Below are 24,530 nucleotides of genomic sequence, written 5' to 3'. Positions count from 1 at the left end.
CACCTTCTGGGGATACAGAAAAACAAAATTCCCCTCTTTCTAAAAGTCTTGTCTTTCTTCCTCTTTCTCCAATAAATCTGCATACCACCTCTGGCGTATTGTCGCAGATTCAAAATACATGTTTATATGTTCCTTTTGAGACCAGCATCTGTTAAATCTCGAAACAAGTTCCACTTCGACTAGTAGTCTTTAAAGTGAAAAGTTGATAGATGATGGACAAAAGTGTATGCCACCCGACTCAATACCTATAAACATTGGTATACCAATTATGTATAACATTTTACAGTTTTTGTTGTCAAATACTGTAAAATGCATCGCGAGATGTTCACTTCTGATGGAAAGGCCTCGAACAAATATTTGATGATAACGTTTGGTAGGTTCTGGTTTTGGTACTTCCTCGCAACATTTAAGATGCATAAGGAAGACAAAAAAGTAGGTAGAAGAAAGATAAAGAAGGTGAAAATGGAAGGAACGTGAGATTAATATGGATAAGACGTTGAAAAGAGTAGGTAAAAAGAGGAGTTGATGCTAGAATAGGATAGAGAAGGAGGTGCAAGGATGGGATGGGGGTGGGGTGGGGTTGTAGAGGAGGATGTGTTAGAAGGGGAGAGACGTTAGTTGGGGTGGAGAGGGAGTGGAAAGAAGGGGGAGAGGATTTGGAAAGGAGGGATGCCAATGTTCAAACCTTTATATAAAATGGTCACCTCTCATTGATGGTACAATAAATGTGGACCAACCCTTATTTACACTAAGTGTTGATCTAAACCGTTAGCACGTTTAATACACTTCTCTTTACATCAGGATAGGTCCAGACATACCTTGTGTAATACGTTCTTTGGTCACTGTGTCTATTACTACAATGTATAACAGAAAACAGCCCCCCGGATCATCCAATTTCATTTTAAAGTTTCACGTTGATACAACAGGCATTACGGACAATGCATGTTTCCACGTACGCGAAGATATTGTACTTTAAAAGATAATATATGGTAATTCGAGGCCAGGATAAAGGCCATCGCACACTCCATTCACTGTGAATGTAATTACATGGACATTATTATGTGATATTGTTGTGGGACGAAGAACGACAAGGTTACTTATATTAGTAGCCGCTGTAAGACCTGTCCATTTTATTCACAGAAGATCTTTGATCTGCCGTTATCGAATTCAGTTTAGTCATTAAATTTCAAGAACATATTTCAAATGTTACGCTTGTAGTTTTATTCAAACGTAACTTATCCATGGACTTTTACTTGTGTATCAATCCAAATAGATCTTTTCAATAGTGACAGTGAATGTACACGTAAGAAAGGTATGATAAACTTTTGTTTATCTAAAAATAATGACGATTAATGACGATCTTGCTAGCAATCCAGTCTATGAGAAAAAATGATATCGAAGTACAAATTTTCTATTCCACAATAGTATACACATATATGATAATTATATCTATTCTACCGTGTCGAATGTTTGCCTGACTAATAAGGCATTGTAACTTACACCATCAAACATTTAATTTTGTCTGTTTTGTCTGTCACATTATTAGAAATGTTTCTTTCTGTTTTGCAAAGACATACTTTGACCGTCATTAAATAAAACAATCAGGAAGTCAGTACTATCGGGGGTCACCAATGATACAGAATACAGGAAATAAGTTCTGTAGGGGTGGTCAATGATACAAAATACAGGAAATCAGTTCTGTAGGGGTGGTCAATGATACAGAATACAGTAAATAAGTTCTGTAGGGGTAGTCAATGATACAGAATACAGGAAATAAGTTCTGTAGGGGGGTCAATGATACAGAATACCGGAAATCAGTTCTGTAGGGGTCGTCAATGATACAGAATAAAGGAAAAAAGTTCTGTAGGGGTGGCCAATGATACAGAATACAGTAAATAAGTTCTGCAGGGGTAGTCAATGATACAGAATACAGTAAATAAGTTCTGTATGGGTGGTTAATGATACAGAATACAATAAATAAGTTCTGTGGGGGTGGTCAATGATACGGAATACAGGAAATAAGTCCTGTAGGGGTGGTCAATTATACAGAATACAGGAAATCAGTTCTGTTGGGGAGGTCAATGATACAGAATACAGGAAATCAGTTCTGTAGGGGTGGTCAATGATACAGAATACAATAAATAAGTTCTGTAGGGGTGGTCAATGATACAGAATACAGGAAATAAGTTATGTAGGGGTGGTTAATGATAAAGAATACAGGAAGTCATTACTTCCAAGGGTCTTTAATGCTTTAGAATATAGGAAGTCTGTTCTACATCAATGATACAGAATATAGAAGGTTGTTTCAAGGTCATTGCTCAGACTTCGAGACGGTCAATAGTTATTTTCGGAATAACGTCAGACGTAACAGGATCACGTCATCGATTAGATAAGACTCCTGAACAAAAATGAACAAAATTGATTGAAGACGAAGGCAGTAGGCGTTTGTGAATTACTAGTGTGCTCGTGCACGTGCGCGGGCCAGTTGTATGGTGGGCATTGTTATTTACAAGTATGATATATACAAATCTGCATTTCCATCCCTACCCCTTACTTCTTCCCCACACGTGTCCATCCCCTTGTTTATTTTTAGCCTTGTGGGAGGTCGCGCAATTTTAGATAACCTTTATTATCGTGAAGTGACTGTCTACTTGGATAATTTTGTTTTTGAAGGTAGCCTGTTTAAAGCAAAATGAGCATTAAAATGATTAATTACATTAATAGTACCATGGATCCGTTATTTTATTGTAAAAGACATGAATTACATAACCAAGGTTGTCCGTTGATAGTAGGTAGAGTAGAAAACCACCGCATTCTGTTTGTTGGTTGTTGGATATGTAACAGGAAAGAGAGTAGTGTGCTTTCACCGGGGATCGAACCCGCGACCCACAGCTTCCAAGTTCGTCGCTCTACCGATGAAACTAAAGGGAAATTCCCATCTAGTGCGAAGCAAGAAGGCGACTGTAATCCTATGTACAATTTAAATCTACCACAAATGCTAGACGATTTGCTTAAAAGTTTTTAAAGAAGGACATGAACATATTCAAAGTTGTTTTCCCTCGTAAACGATAAGTTTCACTGTGAATAACACTTGGTCTGTAGCTAGTTGAAATGAAAGATAATCAAAGTGAATCCATACAGAACGCACGCAAATGATTGGTATTGTCCTTCTGCAAAAGTCATTGGGTCAAATGTTTAAAAATATCTAAACGATAACTTCCAAATAACTATAGTTAGCTGAGATAGAGAGCTACTAAACATGTTCAAACATGATAATATATTCAAGCGTTTATTTTTTCTTTAAATAGATCCATGTGCACCCGGGTCGAGATATTTGGCCAGTAGACTGCTGGGGAAAAGACTAAATTTGTTAGTAATGATTTGCTCTGTTTTCTGGTACAATCATAAAGGGGAGACCGTGTCGGCCCATGGTGCCTCTTGAATTTTTTTCTCTCTCTTCGAACCAGTTTCTTTTAAATGAAATGTTTATTTCATGCAAAAGGTTTATTTTAAATGCAATTCTTTAAATAACAGAAAACTTTTCAGTGCGGAAAAGCTACATTGATCAATTAGTCGTTTTGGACGTGTTGCATAATAATTACTTTTTTCTCCATCATTAGAGTCGCCTAGATCAATTAAAATTGTAATTGATCTTTAAAATCTATGAAGAAAACGTGACTAAAACACATTAAAAATCTATTCAAAGCTATAAGTAATCAAGGTTATCTATCTACCTTACACTTTGTGTTGGCCGTACGTATACGTGTTATTTCATTTTCAATGACGTGTTTTAATATTGAAGTTCAGGTACTGCCATTGTTTGTCAGCGACTAACACACCAACATAGAGACGGTCGCCATGTCGTTTTCAGAATGTTTGACATATGGACACGAGTACTTTGTATTGAATGTGTAATCTATAGAAGTCGATATGTCTGCCGGGAACTTTAACCTTTAAAAAAGATAAAAAGAACATCGTATGACATTGTGTGTCTCTGGTAGAGGAATATTTGGTTAGTTAATGGGATACCAATGCTTTTTAGTAAGTTTCCTTAAATATCACCCAAAATGGCAGTGAATGATCGACAAGTGAAAAAATAAGCATTAACATAGATCGACCAATTGCCAACAAACGATGACCAAATTAATTAAATAACGTATTCTTGTTAGGTTTGATTTCTAACAGTAGTTCACTGTACAATATATATACATTTTGTCTACATTTGATTGCCTGGTATAAAGCCCACGACAACTCATTCTTTACTACGTCATCGTCCCTCCCCATCCCTTTTAGGTGACACACTGCCGTTATTCTGTTTTTTACCTGTTTACGATAAAACCGTTTTCCTTTAAGAAGTATCATTTCTTCTATTTGTTCCCCCCGTTGCACCACACCCCTTTATAACGCCAATATTTTTTTTAAAATAAAATGTGGCAGTATAACAGGTTTATTGTACACTTATGATTTAGCGAAATCGATGTTTTCTCTAAGCTATATGTCAAGTGTTTGTGATTGAACTCAACCCTGGTTGGAAACAACATGTGTTTTGTAATGATTCAATGTTTATTTTAATGTATCTTCTGAACGATTGGCAACCGACTTACAAGCATGCCTAAAAAGTATGTATATAATGTTTATAAAGGATTGTTAAGCAGAAGAATGATGATTGGAACAACGGAGAATGACAGTCCCTTATAACATGGGTGTCGATTGGGACGGGGAGTTAACTGATGCAGTAGTGTCCGAGGGTTGATAAAGTTATTTAGGACTGTGGTTGTGATTTTTAACAGGTGTAATTTGGAACAGTAGACTGTGGATATCCGGGTTATAGGTTGCGAGGAAAGTTTTTGTGATTTGTGAGTATGAATGAAGAACTACAGAAAGTTGCATGCGTGAACAAAAGCAATAGCCAGTATTATATATTATACATTCGGTCTGTAAAATTATATGTATATATCTGTCTGTTACAGTGTCAGCCTTACCCTTCCTATCCCTGACTGACCCCGCCTGACACAAGTCGTAAATATGGGATGCGCAGCGTCCACCGACACCAATCACCAGTACAACAACCTGGGCCATGGTCACAATAACCACGACACGCGACAGAACGACACAATACACCACCATAACAACGTACAACCAACACCTGCCCGAGACCCAACCCCTCCGCCAAAAGATCCTACCCCTCCCCCGCGAGACCCAACCCCTCCTCCGCGAGACCCAACCCCTCCCCCTCCCCCTCGGGACCCAACTCCTCCTCCCCCTCGGGACCCAACTCCTCCTCCCCCTCGGGACCCAACTCCCCCTCCCCCTCGGGACCCAACTCCTCCTCCGAAAGACCCGACACCACCGCCGCCATCTCCGCCGGAAGAAGAACATGAACAAGAGTTTACACCGGCTCCTTACCCAAGTCATCTCGATGGCATGAATTCACCAGTTCCACCTTCCTTCGGAAGCGATTATGTTAAGACAGACATGGGTACTTACGAGGTCCACGCCGACTTCCGAAAGTGTCCACAAGACTATGACTATGAGCAGGTTCCCGTCACATCCGGGGGATGTCTGTATGAAGACAGAGAATTTCCGCTAGATGTCGCTCTACCCAATCGTCCCAACGGCATTGAATGGAAACGGCCTACGGTACGTGGTTGAAGTGAGGGATTTATACATTTAAGTATGTATTCGCATAAGATGTTAAACATAAAGCGAAGAACATGTAATCGTTATCTTTAACCATTCAAACACATTTCTTTCGGACTGATATTTTCGTGCACGATGCAAATTTATGTGTTTTGAAATCGATGCAAGTGATGTGATCATATAAGAACTTGGACGACGACGTAATCCGAAAATCCGTATAAAAATCACGATTATAAAGAATAATCGAAAGTGAAAAACTCTTACATTGGTTGCGATAGGTCAAAGATCTATTTATTAAAATTGATACAGAAACTTTACATTATTTTGATCTTAGTAGCAACGACGTTGCTTATGATCGATTGAATTACATTTCAGGACATTCGATCTCGTCCAGTGCTTTTCTCTGACGGAACCACGCGGTACGACATAGGTCAGGGATCAATAGGGACGTGCTGGTTCCTGTCCATGGTTTCTGTTATAGCAGACCGACCCAAACTCATCAGACAGGTGCGTATCTTAATGTCATAAGTATGATATGAATTTCCTAAATCTAATGCGAAAGTGACTTGCTATTTATCAGTAATTCAAAGTAAGATAATGAGACGTCTAGTAAATGACGCTCCGTGTAGGTGAAGGTTTCTTTAGATGTAAATCCTCGCTTGTGGCATCTTCCATATCCCGGTCCTCTGCTTCATATGCTATCCAACGTTATTTTCAGATCGCAAAAATATTTTCCTACAGTTAGGTTCTAATTGACCGATTTACTTTTCACAATGTTGCGACCCTAAAAAACCCTGTTATTTTATGTTTATGACAGGTCATTCCACGGAACGCCTATAAGGTAGGCACTGCCGAGTATAAAGGCATCTTTCATTGTCGGTTCTGGAGGTATGGTGTCTGGGATGACGTATATATTGATGACCATTTGCCCATCATCTACGGCGATAAAGTATACAGTGCTCATTCTGCTACAGACGAAAACGAGATGTGGGTCGCTCTGCTGGAAAAGGCTTTCGCCCGGTAAGTTGGTCTGTATGTGGTTTAACGCTCTCGCAACATTTACGGTCATATGAAGCTTGGTGACCTGGAGGACACACCACAAAAAAATGGGAAAAAGAGAGAAAAAAAACAGTAGGCAGGGGAGAAAAGAAAATGGTGTAGCAGATAAAGTCAGTGTCCCTTTAGCGGAAGAAGGTCTATTCTTTCTCCGAAGCAGTGTGGCCGTTCGGTAAGTACTGGGTTGCTTTGGGGGAGAGGCTCTTAGCTCGATAACTATAGAAAGGCTCTGCTAGAGCAAACATTTTTAGGTAGACGGGACATGTGTGTCGCTCTCCATAAATATTGAAATGCTGGTCTGCAGAAAACCTTAGATAGGTAGGCATTCAGTTGACTGATGAGGCAACCATGTGTCAGAAAATTGATGGAATCGTTCTGCTCGTTTTTTGTTTGTTATTTTTTTTTTCAATAAATTTAACAAGCGATGAATGTGAACCTCGATATGGTTTTTGTCAACAACTAGAATGTGTCTAGTAAATTTTGGGGAAATTTGATTAGATATGTGTTAGCAGCATAGATTTACATGCACGTACATTTTATTCTTCATTTGAAGAAACCACCAATAAGTAATGAATTACATCAATAACTATTAATATAGGATATTTGTTATGAATGGTCACCGTTTTATTTGTAGGTCCTATGGGAGCTACGAAGCTGTCACAGGGGGTCTAACGGCTGACTCCTTTATCGCACTGACAGCCGGTGTACCGGAAATGATAGACATAGCTAAGGGACAGACTTCCGGTGATAGCCTGTTTAACAGAATCGCTAATGCGTTACGATCGGGAGCTATGGTAGCGTGTACTGTGCCGGTGAGTTGTGTGTACCTTTAAGACATCCAAATGTAATCAGTGTTATGTAGTGCCCATACACTGTTAAATAGCTTTGAATGATCCACAGGTTTGTCAAATTATTTCTTGAAAAATGTATGTAGAAATATGAATACTTAAATGCTCATGATCTAAAGGTGATTGTTTTGAAACACATGACATTTATATTTTCCAAAATTGTGTTTTTTTGTATTTATTTTTTCATTCATTTTTATTTCAATAATAATAAAATTATCGTTGACTCACAGTTTACCGTAGTATGGTTTTATGTGCACAGTTATCCAAACTTTCCTCTCAACACAACAGTCATAGATACAAAATGTTATGCTAGACTCACAATATACGTAATAATACACGTATTCTATTTTTTTCTTCATTTCCGAATTCTGTAAATGATATTCTTAATATTGTAGGAAAAACATGACAATCATAAAGGTCTCGTCGGTGGGCATGCGTACTCACTTACCGGAACTGCAGTGGTAAGTATACATGAAAGCAATATCGGTACAAAGGGACATTACTCCTCCTATGCTTGACGTATCTGAAAGTATGAATACAACAATTTCATAAAAGCGTTACACCCATTAGTAAATTAAAATGAATATTATTCAAATGCCACCAGTTATGATATGTATTGAGTTAATGATGGCGGAAATTATTGATATTTGGTGTGAAAAAATACAATCTGATTCTTGTTATCATTTCAGGGGAACGGTACCCGGTTGATCCGAGTCCGTAATCCCTGGGGGAAGCACGAGTGGACGGGACCGTGGAGTGATGGGTAAGGAAATATTTGTTTACGAAATATTAAAAGCATAAAACATGAACATCATTCATGTAAAACAACACCTGAATAAATTAACTATTTTACTTATTTCCTGAAAACAAATCAGCTGTAACTATAGGTCATGTGACCATGTCATAAATCAGGGTACATGGATTCTGACAGGTAACATTATACCATGTAACTATCAAAGACCTTTAATAGGAATGTTTTTATACGTCAAAGCCAATGTGTGTTGTAAGGATACCCTTTTTTCTCTCACAGCAGATGTTTTTACAGTTTTAAGCAGTGCAGAAATAATCGTTCAACCTTAAAGTTTATGTTAACGATTAAAGAAATTAACAAATATTTTCAGCGTTTTCATAAATTTAACTTCAGATGGATAATTTAAAATTATGTTTGCCGCAGACGACTTCGATACCATTTTGTATATGGGAATTACCTCCCCTTCTACGCGAAATGTCTCTCGGCAAAGACGGGTTTGATTCCTCTTGTTCTCTGTCATGACAAGTAGTTTTGTAACCAATGCCAACGCGATACTTTAATATCCGCAGTGTGACAACGAAATTATTATAACAAAAGCTCTGTTAAGGCTTATTGCTAGATCAAGAAATATGTTTAGGGAGATGGATTTGGTTATAAAGGACAGTCTCATTTCTTACCGCCTGCGACCCCAATCCCTTTCCATCACCTTATTGCGATATAGTGCCTTCTCATTAGATCAAATCCATTTCGTATTATTCTTCTGTAACCCTTTGTCTTTTACCAGCGCTCGTTATGAAGATAACAGCTTTGGGCAGCTTTAATGTCCAGATTACATTCGTTACCATTTTACAACAATGAGTGTAGAGATTATGTAATCCTGTACCAGAAATCAGGAAAAATATGTACATCGGATGACAGACGTCGGACATTTTCTGATTTCCAATTGAGTTCTAAGACTCGTTTGTAACTTTAAGGTAATAAAGGCGAATGAGAAGGTGGCTTGGCGGTGTCAGATTTATTCGCCCAGCATCTCACTGTTTCATTGTATTTTTGATTGCAAGACTGACATGTCCTGTGTCTCATTTGGTCACTTCTCGGCAGCACTGCGACGTGCGGTCGCATCTCGGTTACATGTAAATAATGTCTATACAAAGTGAGGTAACCGAAAAAGGCAACTTCTTACTGGTCGTAACCAAGATGGTTCAGTTACAGGAGTTCTGAGTGGTCGTCTCAGTTCTTAACATGGTTTGTTATGGGTGTATCTAAACATCGAGTCACGTGCATATGGTTTGTTACAGGAGTTCTGATTGGTCATATCTACTTACACCTCGTAAAATGGTATGTGACAGGGGCTTTTATTGGTCGTGTGTATTCAAACACCGAGTCACATGGTTTGTTACAGGAGTAATGAGTGGTCATCTGTACCAGAAGGCGAAGTTCAGAGGCCAAACGTGGACGACGGAGAGTTCTACATGTCTCTTGAAGACTTTATGATGTATTTCTCTGACGTCACGATATGCTGTCTCACGCCGGATTTCGATAGGGACGGATGTAGCGATACTTTAAGTAAGTTGTCACTTCAGGTTTTTTTTGTTATGGCTGACAAACAATACAAATTTAGATAATTAAATTCTGACAAAAAGCTTGAAAAGAATCATTTTCTACTACAATTGTCCCGATTTATCGACACTCGTGCTTTTCATAAAACTGCAGATGTATTGGCTTCATCTAAACGTTGATAAATCGGTTTTTTAACATTGATTAATATGTTCCACCTCATATTAATCCACATACATGTTGATTTGATTGGCTCTTAGGACTTTGTGCGCCTCCATCACAAATATCCATCCGCGATGTACTTGTACAATGTAGTACCCTAAGTGATGTTTAAATTTTGCAGGTATTTAGCATAACGACCACTCAGAATTGATTGAAAAAGCAAACATTTAATAAAATAAAGTTTGAATATAGAAATATAAGCATGGCTTTGCGATTGTAGCATATTACTTAGTCAATTCATCATCTTCGGCAGCTTCTCACGCGGCCTGGCGCATTATTTGTGAACACTTTGTTGATCACTCGACATGTTGATAAAAAAATCTGATATAACGACAAAATTACACATAATCTCTGAACAAAGTATTCTATTCAGGTGCAAACAATCTTTTATGAGTATTCTAAAAAATATCATAGAAGAGGCACATGTTTGATGTCAAATACCGGTCTCGCATAACATACTACATGTATTTAGTAGGAGCGCAGGTTTCTCACCTTCCATTACGGTTTATTATTTTATGTGTACTCGTATTTATTCATTAATCTATGTGTATCCAGACTATATCACGTGTCTGTATGGAGACTGGCGGGGGAGTAATGCTGCCGGTTTTCAGAAGAAACTACAGAACCCCAAATATCTAATAGAAGTTACAGACAATTGTAAGTATGACTGATATTTATGTTTGTTATTAATTTTCTTGGTAGCAAAAGCAATTAGTATAACAAAAATAATGTAGAACCATATTGAGATTGCCGTGCATGTGACTTGTATTATTATTTTACCAATGAGACATTTTATTTCGGTCATCTCCCCTCTGTGCCTACTGTCAAAGCAGATATCTCCCGGGTCATTAGCCAATATTAAATACGTGTGACATCAGGAGTAAAATAACGATTGTAGGTTCACTGCAGATATTTTATTTTATGGCTTCATTAATTTCCCACAACTGAAAAGCTTTTCAGTATATATAGCGACACTGGGTCATTAACAATTGTTATTAATCTTTTCCCCCCCATCATAATATCAACTTTTATCTAATGAAGAATGAACCGGGGTTATATCAGAGGGTAGATAACCTAAACAAATTGAAATAATCATACAAGTTACGTGAAAATGTTTCTTAAGTTTCACAAAGTTTGATATTTTTTCTATTATTTGAAAATCTACATTTCCAGCACCATGTGCGATTTTTTTCGATTGCTTAGGTAAGCTTCGATCGTTACTTAGTATAGAATAAACGAGACATATTAAAAAAAAAAACCCCTTTACGTCGGACGCCGGAGAGGAATCAGACGAAATGTTTATCAACAGTAACAAAATGAACGCAAATCTACGTTGATTTTCAACATTAAAGATTATATAGACTGCTTACATGTTTATGTAGATTTGTACCATGCAGCACGTCAAATAACGTTTTTGTAATCACCGATGGTTATTTATGTTACAGCTTGTGACGAGCGAGGCAACGTTCCACTGGTCGTACAGATCATACAGAGAACCTACCAGAGAAAGAGAGACAAGATATCAATCCGCTGTGATCTCTACAAGGTAATGTCTTGACGGAATATTTCATCCTTTCACAAGACAAGATATCTCTACGGGGTAAAGGTTCTTCCGAATATATATCCGCTATGATCTCTACAATATAAGGGTTCGTTCAAGTGTCTCGCCCCTTCACCAGACAAAATAAATATCCGCTATGATCTCTACAATATAAGGGTTCATTCAAGTGTCTCGCCCCTTCACCAGACCAAATATATATCCGTTATGATCTCTATAATATAAGGGTTCGTCCAAATAACTCGCCCCTTCACCAGACCAAATATATATTCGCTATGATCTCTATGATATAAGGGTCCGTCCAAATGTCTCGCCCCTTCACCAGGCCAAATATATATTCGCTAGGACCTCCACACTATAAGGGTTCGTCCAAATGTCTCGCCTCTTCACCAGACCAAATATTTAACCATTATGATCTCTACAATATAAGGGTTCGTCCAAATGACTCGCCTCTTCACCAGACCAAATATTTAACCGTTATGATCTCTACAATATAAGGATTCGTCCAAATGTCTCGCCCCTTCACCAGTCCAAATATATTTCGGCTCGTCCAAATGTCTCTCCCCTTCACCAGACGAAATATAAATCGTTATGATCTCTACAATATAAGGGCTCGTCCAAATGTCTCTCCCCTCCACCAGAACAAATATCTTTCCGCTGTGATCTCAAAACGATAAAGGCTCGTCCAAATGGCTGGTCCCTTCATCAGACCAAATGTTTACCCCCTGTAATATAAGGGAATGTACGTGTTGTCTGAATATTTAGCTCCTACACTTGAATTGATTTACCTTTTAATAGACCAGAGGCTTGCTCTACAACATATTTACATTTCCTTATCGCGTCTTGTCTATCAGGTGTTGATTAATTGGTATGTATATATACAATTTGGATCGAGTATACATTTTAAAGGTACTGGAACGAGCAATAAAATAAGTCTGAACTGGAAGTAACTAAAATGGATCGTTTGCGCTCTTTCAATTTCGAAAACATTGATGCCTTAGAGTGGTACCACGCATCATGGAAAATTGTGTAAGCAACTGGGTATCTACCCATCATAATTAAGAGGCTAAAAAGTTTAGGAAACAAGATTCTCGACACAGTACAAAAAAAGTAGTTAAAAAGTGTCAGCAAATTAATTAGGATATCAGTTCGGGGTACAAAACGCAATGTTAAGTAAAGCATCAAACACTTCAATCCGTATTAATGGATCACGTGACCTTGTTGATAGGTGTTGTCAAGCGAGGGAGGTGTTTATGTTGTGGACGAACTCGGTAGCAACACCAACTCGTACAAACAGGACCAGCAGGCGTCCTTCCGATACCTCGTCACACCTGGCAAGTACATCGTCATTCCCTCCGCCATCGAGGAGGGGCTCGAGAAGGAGTTCATGGTCAGAGTATTCTCGTCGGCCCCCCTTCACTGTTTTGAGTGAGTATTTCTCTGCGGTGAATTTATTCGAAATTTTAAGCGTATAATCACAATCAGCTCTCTCATTCTGCATTTGTTTGGTGTACTCGTACATCGTGAGTAATACTCATCCCACAAGTAATACACTGTATTTGGTATTTAAAAGAGTTTACGACTGGTTCAAAAGTATGTATGTTAGAGACAAAATGGCGTGTATTTAATATTAACAAAGATCATTCGCAGCACATTCACCTGCTGTAGTTCCTTTGCAACATCTACCCACAGTTGTCGTTCTCTACCCCCTGAGAGAAACGACAACACTGGTAGAGATGGGTTCCGGGTTATGATAGCAAGATATGAAGCCATGACTGTATTACTGTACTAGGAAGTGTCCGAATGGTTACCTAAGTGACTGAATGCTCTGATTGTGTGCATCCCTTCAGTAAAAATTAAATCTACAAGCTCAGCTATTACTTACGATAAAGAGTAAGACTGCTACCCGCCGAGAATGTGAGCAGAGCACGACTTGCACCTCCTCACGATTTCCGAGTTAATTTGATTAGTAAGACAGAGAACTGTTTTTTTTTAAAAATAGATGTTAAAACATCGCATGAAACATATTAAAAACATATTTGAGAGTGCTTATAATTAATTGACCTTACATCTGAACGTTTAAAATTATCATCTGTATGTTTTTTGTCGTCAATTTTGTTTCAGAGACGGCTTGGTAACAAGGTACAATGCAACAACTCTCAGTAATATTTAATGTAGCTTTAGACAAATATGTTATCCATACGTATCGTAGTCGACTTTTCGTACACGCTAAGGCCGACTGGCTGTCCCATGGTGGTGTGTGTGACGGTCATATGTAACGAATTAGACAGCACGGTATTCGAATATCACTTTAAAGTATTTTTCGATGAAGCAAACGAAAATATGCGTTCGTTAGCTTGCTAAAAAGACAATTACTTTATTGGTTCTGTTAAAAATTGACCTATGAAGCGACCTTTAATCGACATATCTATAATATAGCCCATAAAGTACCCCAAGGCTCTAACAAAGCGATCAGTTAAATATATGTTTTAGGTCATACGCTAGAGTATATTTGGAATGAAATAAGGAAGTGAACTTGGAAACAAATAACCGTTGTTATGGGAAGGAAAGACATGTCAATTTTGATTTACAGAAATCAACGATCCTTTAGATTTGCAGAGGAAAATTCTTATTAAATTGCAAATTATCAAAGGAGACAAATCGCATTCAAATTCTAACTTAATTTAGAAAGTCTCAATAACGTAGGTATGGTATCTACCAGACGTCCTCAGAAGTATGCAAAGTCGAGTACGATGGTTTACAGTATTATTGTCAATTATATAACTGGCAATGTTCTGTGGAATTTCATAAAACTGTTTTTCTTACAAAGGATCTTACCTGGTGTTTCTTTTTCCAGTGGATTGGGCTATGTGTGTGTCGGTCAATAATGTCTAACGGACATTTTTTCTAGAGTGCTGTTGATTACAATTTACAATTATAACAACATCCATCCGAATGAGATATCTAAAAGATGTGTTGTCGGAATGTGAGGATTACTACCGACACTTTCAGTAACATATAATTTCTGTTCTACCTTTGCCTACTTTTGACCCCCTTCCTGCATGGAAACTTCTAATAAAAGAAGAGACATAAGTTTCAATTTTCAGCATGAAACAAATCGTCAGCCGTCTGATTCTGTGCCTTTTTAATTAGTGCAACCACTTTTTTACTATTCTTTCTGTAGATATCTTGTTTAGCGCAAAAATCTAAATTTCTGGATTAATAGACCTTGAGAGACGTCGCATGTGCATGCCAGTCACTTGTTAGGAAAGTATTGTTCTTTCAGCAGGAACTTATGCTAGTTAGTAATTTCCTTCTTTTGTAGAACATTAGTTCAAGACAAAGGGTGTTTGACTGTCCGTATATTTTTGTATTGATACAGATACGATGAAAGTAGTTAAAGATGATAAATAAAATAAGGTATACATAAACAGAGTAGAGTATGTATTTACCACATTCTTTGCATGCTTTTTGCTTTATTAGTTATAGTTCGAAGTACTTGTATATCTTAAGCTTATGACATATCTTATGAAATATACTGTTAATCATTGAGGTTAAAAACGAAACTGTGTTGATCTGTCATTTATTTTATTTATTTATTTTTGTGCTTGCATAAACAATTTGCAGTAATTCAAAATCTTAACAAAATAACAATTGTCTCGGCAAACACCTGATACCCTGTGTTAAAGTATTTGTATAATGAAGTGTAAGTTTGGAAAGACTTTATACTAAGTTAACGTATTCTTTTATTGCAAAAGTACTTACGCATATCTCTGTTTTGCTTGTTTATTTTTTAATTAACTTCTCTATGTATCAATCATAAATGTATTGATACAATATTCAAATCTATTTAGAAATACAACTTACATTATACAACGTGTTAGATATCAAACATTATCACTGACGATTATATAAAAGGTGTACATTAACATTTCAACTATTACAAAACCCTATTTTATTAACATAAGGTTTATGTTAAATATGATTTACACTGTACAGGATATATGTTGGTTTATTGAAATGTGAGAGTTGTACGTTTGAAAAAGTGTTTTAGGATGTACAATATGTACTACAAATAAAGATGTTCCCGTCAAAATTAATTGAGAACAAACAAAAAACTATGCATTTATGTCGGAAATGTTATGATATTGTTTAGAGAAAACATATGTCATTCTGTATTAACGAAATATCAAATGGGGAAAAAAATAGGATATGACGAGTTCTTACCGTTTATTTTGGAACGTTTACACAGTTCCTTCAGTTTATTTATACATATATTTTATTTTATAACTTTTAATGTTGAAATTGTGAATTTTATATCGTTCTGTCTACCCTGGTAATCCATTTCACGATAAGCCTACGTCAAACAACTTATTTCACCGTCACAATAAATTCTACTGAATATTGACTTTATTCAATACGAACCAAATTTTGTTATGAAGAAAAGAAGTTTTCAATATGAAATACGATTGCATTACAGTCCCATTTCTTCGCGCAAAAATAACTAGAGTTTTGATTAATATAAACAAATATCGGTGCAGCCGCATTCACTCCCAGAACTATGTATATGACCATGCCGCTCCCCGACATTTAGAAACTGTGTAGGTTTGTCACATGATGTACCTTATGATTTATTGATATACTCTAATTTTATAGGAACCTGACTGATGACCAAAGTATCAAGTACATGTTGTTCGACCGCCCAGACCTTCCACAACTGGACGTACCTACTGATATCAGTAAGGTTTCCATTCCAAGTTCCACTGGACCTTCAGGGGCTGGTTTAGGGGGAAAGGGGTAGTTCCTGGGGATTTGATCCCCTTTTTGAAATGAAAAAAACCCAACATAGAACAGGGTAAAAAAAAAAAAATGTACGGCATAGACTTTTTTAAAACGATAAATATCTACATATATATAAAATAACTTCTGGATACACCAACAAGTGGACCCTTCCCAGTTCGAACTTTCTTTATCTGCCTCAGATACTAACTAGTTTGGTTTAGTTTGTTTCTGTTAAACGTCCTATTAACAGATTTGGTACAAATCAGACAAGTTTAGACGATTATAGTTGATTCAAAGAAAATACTTTTATCTGCAATCATTTCAACGTACAGTGGCTGCAACTTTTTCCATTACAGGGACTTGTCAGTGTGTAACAGGCGCGTTTGTACAGGGCTCCAACGCCGGGGGCCAGGTCTCGAATGACACAGTGGGAAATAATCCCCAGTTCCGTGTGACCGTCACCGAGAGGGGTAAGTCATGCATCTGTTCACCATTTAGAGAGGTTAAGAACATTGTATATATTTGTACGTAAATCCGACAGGTAAGTTATATATCTGTTCGTCAACAAGAGTGGATTGCTATTTACGTGTTCGTCAACCAGATTACTAAATTATGTCTATACGTCAACATATATGTTAGATACATGTATCCGATATTCCAGAAATGATTTGTACATCTTTATACAAATAGACGACCCTAATTTATTTCGTGTCATGATCACGTGATAGTTATGTCATCATCACATTTGCCATTATGGCAAAAGTGAATTATTTATTTCCGTTCTTCACGAAATGATGAGTGACAGTGCAAGTCTGTATGTTTGTATTGCTATGGCGAGTAAGTTGTACGTCTGTGCGTCCGTCGGTCCATGAGTGATTTTCCTTTTTCGAAATCAATACTATGTTTATTTGACAGGTATTGTGCGATTCCAGCTGATGCAGGAAATGAAGGAAGAGCTAATGCCGTTAGGATTCCGCATGTGGAGGGTAAGGAGCACTGAAATCACTGAAATCAACATGCAGTAAATAAAATGTTGATTTTTAATGTACTGCAAGTGTTTGTACCATGTAGGTGGTATACAGACTCATCAAATTCAGTTGCGTATATTTTGACGTTTATATTGGTATCCTGAAAAAAAATCATACTGTATTTTGACCACTTATAATGCCTCACATACTCTACAATAAATGATTATTTTCGCGATGATGTCAGTTTTAACTTGAAACGGTTATTATGTGAGCTTCTGCTATCCCTCTTCGTCCATCGTCACACACTGTGCATCATATGTTAACAATTATCTTCAACTTCCTCTCACGATGTGTCTTGTCATGTTCCAACCAAGTGGTGTATGTGCCAAACCGAAAAGCTAGGATTGCCATAATAGCTTCTGAATGAATGAGACATGTACATTTTACACGTCTTCTTCAGAATGACTGTACAGCAATTGACATCATGGCAACAAATGTTCCTTATGAGGTTCCGACCAAGTGTTAATGTTTTTTTCGTGCCTATTTTAAAGTCCAAGATGGCCGTCATGGCCTTTGATTGGCTGAATATATTCATTTCGACTCCAAGCTCAGTACAAGTTTGCCATATACAGTTATCACCAAGTTTGGTTGCTTTTTGTAAATACCGATTAAAAAATCCAAGATGGCCGTTTTAACCTCGGATTAACTACTCCTTCTCAAGAACGAAAGCAACGAACACTATGCAAATGTACTGTCTCTTTCTTTTTGTGCTGACCCGAAATTAAAGTCAACCTAATGGCAGGCTCTTCTTTAGGACAGCTCAAACGATTGGTTTCAAACAGAACACGTCCCTTTGAACGTCCATGAACCTTATATTAGGGTTTAGGCAAAATGAGCCTCTTGTCCATAGTTTTACGATAAAAAAAAATGACAATCTTTTTCTATATAGCATTGATAAATGCCTTAACATTTTGAAACAACAAACATACCATTTCTTAAATAGGTCGAGTATTTAGTTTCGACATCAACGCATAGAATAACCGTACGAACTTACATTAATTTGTTTGGGTATAATGTTATGATGTAAGTTGTCAAGAGTAAGTTATGGTTTTCGTCTTAGATGGACGAAGATATATTCCCACTGACCACCGACTGGATATGGAACAACTACAGTGATGATAGCAAGCTAGCGCGCATGACCGACAACGACGACGGCAAGTTTGTGGTGTCCAAGAACGTGTCGGCCGATTACGTCCTTGAACCTGGGCAATACGTCGTTCTCATTCACCTTGACGGCCAGTCACAGGAGACAAAGTTCGTCATGATGGCGGAGTCACACGACAGCGTCGGACTCGAGTACGTATACATTGTACATCTATTAGGTCTGTTAGTTTGTCCACCACCGATGACGCGTCGTTCCCCCAATGATTTAATTTTATAAGATTAAATGTACATTACACCCCCAAGGGAGCTGTTTAATTGTTTACTAAAAACTGATTCACATATTATCTGTCAGACTGTCACATTTGCGTATTAATAACATACATTGGTAATGAAATACATAATTGAATCCACATGTAAATGTCATGGACAAAAAAGTCCATGATGACGAATAATGATTAAGTTAAGGGACATTTAAGACCGGTTAATGAAAGCTGGCGAAGATAATGGAAGAAAGACAAAGATGACATATATTATTAGTCATCTTAATCTTTGTTAATCGAGATGCCCATCTCAACCTTACAGACTGTAACTACGCCATTAATTACGTTTTGTTACCTTTGTAGGGGGAGCCACTTAGGTTAGACCTGGAGAACAAGGGACTTCACAATTATGTAGTCAATATATACAGTATGGAAATAAACGTATAACCACAGGGATATCATAAGATCAACTGCTATTGATATAATAGTATTAGCTACGAAATACACATCAACAGATTGGTTACCATGGACAATTAACTGCCAATCCATGGAGCTGGTTTCGGATCAAAGGCAACAAAGGCCGAAATACCTGTATTTTTACATTGTTTACATCCTTTCTTTAAACAATGTTGAACATCCTCAAATTTTCAACGCGTGTGACACAATCTACTTCCCTCTCTCAGTATAACAAGGACTTGTTTATTCCCTGGTTGTGTATAAAGTTCGTATGTCCGAATATCTACACTGTGCGTATGTACACATGCAGTATTCCGTCCGTGCATACTATGGCGTTACACCGTCCCTGCATACTATGGCGTTACACCGTCCCTGATACTATGGCGTTATACCGTCCCTGCATACTATGGCGTTTCACCGTCCGTGCGGAAATGGTAAACGTATGACTTTCATAACTTCATACCATACAAAATGAAGAGGTATGTTACACAGTGATTAGAATGGTAAAGGCTCTTTGTTTGACAGTATTTCTATATTTGTTGTCGGGTTGCTAGTATGTAAAAGTGCTTTATTGATCATGTGACTTAACCTGACTTCATACATGGGCTACAATGTATAATTATAAAACGGGTATATATACTTTGAGCATGCTAATAAAAAAAACCAAAACAGTTTTAGCTTATTTTGACCATTTCATAGATCAACAAAGAACATGTCCTCATGAATGGCATCCCTGATATATCAGTAAAAACGATGTCGTCACTTTGTAATACCAAATTCTGAAACAAATTCTTAAATTGCAATAACATCTTCATTGTTAAAATTCCCAAAGGACATTTTCGGTCTGGCTCACTCGTCTACGCATGCGCGAACATCTTTAGGTGGTGGTAAATTCAATGTAGATAAAAGTAAAATGTATCTTTTGTCAGTAATCTAATGAATTTCGATTACATTGAATGTAGTGACGTTATTGTGATGCAGTAAAACATTTATAACTACAATTCCTACAGTATATATTAGTGGTTGATTATTGAGTGCAAACATCTCGATTTGATGGGAAAAATGTCAATATTGTGGGGACATTTGCTTATTTTATTGTAAATAACTATCTCTTAGCGTGCTCTGATAGAGTTAATGTTGCTACATGTTTTGGGGGTATTTATTAAATAAGCGGGAACTGTGATAACTGAGTGTATGAGATGAGATTCAGCATTATGTGGTGCAAATTGCCACAAACATCCGTCCAACACATATTTTGCATTGAACTTTGTAAATAAACATTTCTACATGTATGTGTGGGTTTCGTGTTTTTCTTCATGATAGATTCTGACATATTTTTAGCATTTCAGAAACATATTTATCTCGTCTTTATGCTTTAATCTACCTCGATAAATAGGATTGTCTTTAAGGGTCACATGTATCAGCTGTACCTGGGCCGTCAGGTTTCTTTATACTGATACATGCCATTTCTTATTGAATATAGGAAAAGTGGCATTTTCCTGTGAAGTTGTTTTATAGCGAAGCAGCTTACAACTTAATGCTTAAATATTATTATTTTTTTCAAAAATAATACAAAACAAAATTGAAGAAAACAAAACAAGTATACAGATGTTTCTAAAGCATCGCATTTTGAAAAGTTGGCGTTGAGTCGTAAAGCTAACCAGATTTGATAACTCTTATATCCATTTCTTTATGATGCCGATATTTTATGATGACAAACAGAATAAATAACCACGAACAAAGACTGATAAGGTATTTCACCTAATTTTTCGTCGTGTTAGAGACTTGAGGGTTTCTAAAACAAAATATAACATGCAATAGAGAATAGTGCCAGTGCCCAATACGGCCACGTCACATATTATTTTGCCTGCATGTCATTTACGTCTTTGGAAACTATCTAAACTTTATCGAAAAGTTCCTGCTTCGCAAAGTTGTTTAGATCTCAAATTTCACTTTTGCCGAATCGAACATGTAGCACCATATTTTTACTTTTAGATATCTCATTGTCGAAATCGGTATCGGAGAAGGCCGATGGTAAAGATTAAATACGTTTTTCGCAACATTTAATGTCTACCTAGGGTAGTTAAACAGGGAAATACTTCATGAAATTACTTCAATAAGTGCTTATCGTGGGACCTCCGGCAGGATGGATTGGATAAATATAAACTTTATTTATTTAACAACAATTATGAAACAAGTTATTTCAACTTATATTAATCACTCTTGTTGGCCCGGATGTTAGCGCGTGGGGGTCTTAGTGTGGGAGGAAACCGGAGTACCCGGAGAAAACCCAAGTGGTCGGGCAGGTGACCCCAACCTTTTCACGTCCGATCGGGGAATCGAACCCCGGCCGCCTTGGTGAAAGGCAAGTGCGCTATCCACTGCACCACCCGACCACCCGTGGATGGATTGGATATGGCTACATCACCTGTTTACAGTTACACAGTGTGTAGGTGTATATATCTGATGCTTTAATAGTATGCTGTACACATAACATTTTATGAAGAAAGGTTTTTAACCTAGATATTATTGTTAAACTTATTCTATAGGCTGATTGGATTATATTGATCAAATGAGGGGGGGGGGGGGGGGGGGAAAACNTGACTCACGCGCTCGAGTTTCTCCAGTCATACAATGTATTTCCCTTACACGGAGCCTCTCTAGAAAAACCGGCAAGAAGTAAAATGTACCTCTCCTGTGTTCCGAATGACTGGAGCAGACGACAAAAATGGCGCGGAAGTCTGACATCTTCACTGATGTGTTATTATTCTTCATGTTTATTGCCGTTGTTATTAGGAAACACGATCATTTGTTTTACCGAAAGACATCATGCTTCGCCCCGTTCTTCACCATTTTGAAAACATGATTAATCTCGGGGAAACAAAGACTCAGGTTTTCCTATAGCAAGGGCAATACATGTATAATACACGTATATTTGTGATACATGTATAATACTCGTATATTTGTGATACATGTATAATACACGGATATTTGTGATACATGTATAATACACGTATATTTGTGCTACATGTTTAATACACGTATATTTGTGATACAGGGATAATACACGGATATTTGTGAGACATGTTTAATACACGTATATTTGTGATACAGGGATAATACACGGATATTTGTGAGACATGTTTAATACACGTATATTTGTGATACATGTATAAAACACGTATATTTGTGATACATGTTTAATACACGAATATTTGTGATACATGTTTAATACACGTATATTTGTAATACATGTTTAATACACGTATATTTGTGATACAGGGATAATACACGGATATTTGTGAGACATGTTTAATACACGTATATTTGTGAAACATGTATAGTACACGTATATTTGTGATACATGTATAATACACGTATATTTGTCATACATGTATAATACACGTATATTTGTGATGCATGTTTAATACACGTATATTTGTGATACATGTATATTCCACGTATATTTGTGATACATGTTTAATACACGGATATTTGTGATACATGTTTAATACACGTATTTTTGTGATACATGTATAATACACGTATATTTGTGATGCATGTTTAATACACGTATATTTGTGATACATGTTTAATACACGTATATGTGTGATACATGTTTAATACACGTATATTTGTGCTACATGTATAATACACGTATATTTGTGATACATGTTAAATACACGTATATTTGTGATACATGTTTAATACACGAATATTTGTGATACATGTTTAATACACGTATATGTGTGATACATGTTTAATACACGTATATTTGTAATACATGTTTAATACACGTATATTTGTGATACATGTATAAAACACGTATATTTGTGATACATGTTTAATACACGTGTATTTGTGATACATGTATAATACACGTATATTTGTGCTACATGTTTAATACACGTATATTTGTGATACATGTTTAATACACGAATATTTGTGATACATGTTTAATACACGTATATTTGTAATACATGTTTAATACACGTATATTTGTGATACATGTTTAATACACGTGTATTTGTGATACATGTATAATACACGTATATTTGTGATACATGTAGAGTCATTGGCTGAAAAGAAATGTCATTTGAATGTGTTTTGATATAACTCAAGTGTCATGCTTACACCCTAGGTAGCAGTGTACAGTAGAGTACGGTGGCCATGGGTGATATTTTGTACAATGAATAACCCATGTTATATTACATGTATCAAAGTTTTAAAAAACAAATCAGCACTTAAATTGGCATATACATGATGAAGTGGACTATGTGGGCTTCACATTTAAAAGCAAAAAAAATCGAATTTGGTTTGAGACTACATTTTTGGCCATTTACAAATCTGTGTCTACACAACAAAAGCTAGCTTTTCATGCAGTCTATTTTTATACTCAGCACATGTGTAAATATTGTGAAACATCCAGTTGAACGACCTATGCTAAAACGTGAGTATTTCTGTTACCGATTAGATGATATTCAATTAAGACAGATATTAAGAAAAATATTACCACTTGCGTCGGTCAAACTTTTGGGTTTTTTTTGCATTTTTTGACGTTTTTTGATGTGGTAACCATGGTTTTCACAATTCCCAAATCTGGGGAAATCACTTTTTGAAAAAAAATCATTCTGCTAAAAAAAATTTAATCAAAAAGTAATTTGTAAATATATATATATGTGTGTAGGTGTGTTGTACAGGATAAATCCGCTATCCATGTTTATCTGAGACATGCCCTTTATTTTTAGGATCAACTGTACTCTAATACCCTATGAGCACCCTGCAAGATAGACGAGTTTTAAATTGCATATTGAGTGTGTATGCAATAGACACATCTTACAGAAAACAAAATATATAAAACTCTAAACAGACTACTAAAACGTTTAACAGTGAGTTAATTACAATCGATAATATTGATTTCCACATATGGCATGTATATTTTTTCAGTAAATGTTTTTATATAACTATTAGCTGAAGAAGAAAAAGGAAAGGAAAATGAACCGTACTTTATGCACATGTAATTGCCTGTGTCGTTTTTGTTAAGCTCACGGTAAAGTTTAACTCTTTGTTGACATAATTTTTGCAAATGAAAAAGAAATGGTAGGTGTCTTTAGTAGGGAAGCCACATGTACACTGCTGATCATCAACCAAACTAACTCGATATAGATATAGATATAGATATAGATATAGGTATAGATATAGATATAGGTATAGATATAGATATAGATATAGGTATAGGTATAGATATAGATATAGGTATAGGTATAG

General features: G+C 36.6%; 1 protein-coding gene across 1 annotated transcript; it reads left to right on the top strand.

Moving 5' to 3' along the window:
• Positions 1-5,259: 5,259 nt before the first annotated feature.
• Positions 5,260-19,912, top strand: LOC110459725 (calpain-1 catalytic subunit-like). Its single transcript, XM_021512124.1, has 15 exons — positions 5,260-5,640; positions 6,016-6,147; positions 6,458-6,660; positions 7,331-7,508; positions 7,940-8,005; positions 8,234-8,307; positions 9,698-9,861; positions 10,630-10,731; positions 11,520-11,620; positions 12,861-13,060; positions 16,289-16,371; positions 16,771-16,884; positions 17,330-17,400; positions 18,503-18,738; positions 19,170-19,912. Exons 1-15 carry the CDS (start codon positions 5,425-5,427, stop codon positions 19,186-19,188), a joined length of 1,959 nt encoding a protein of 652 aa, XP_021367799.1. The 5' UTR covers positions 5,260-5,424; the 3' UTR covers positions 19,189-19,912.
• The last annotated feature ends 4,618 nt before the right edge of the window (positions 19,913-24,530 follow it).

This window comes from Mizuhopecten yessoensis, unplaced genomic scaffold (genome assembly GCF_002113885.1).
Source record: "Mizuhopecten yessoensis strain PY_sf001 unplaced genomic scaffold, ASM211388v2 scaffold1313, whole genome shotgun sequence".
In the NCBI taxonomy this organism is placed as follows: Eukaryota; Metazoa; Mollusca; class Bivalvia; order Pectinida; family Pectinidae; genus Mizuhopecten; species Mizuhopecten yessoensis.
The sequence above is the reverse complement of the archived record's forward strand: the minus strand, read 5'-3'. Positions and strand labels throughout refer to the sequence as shown.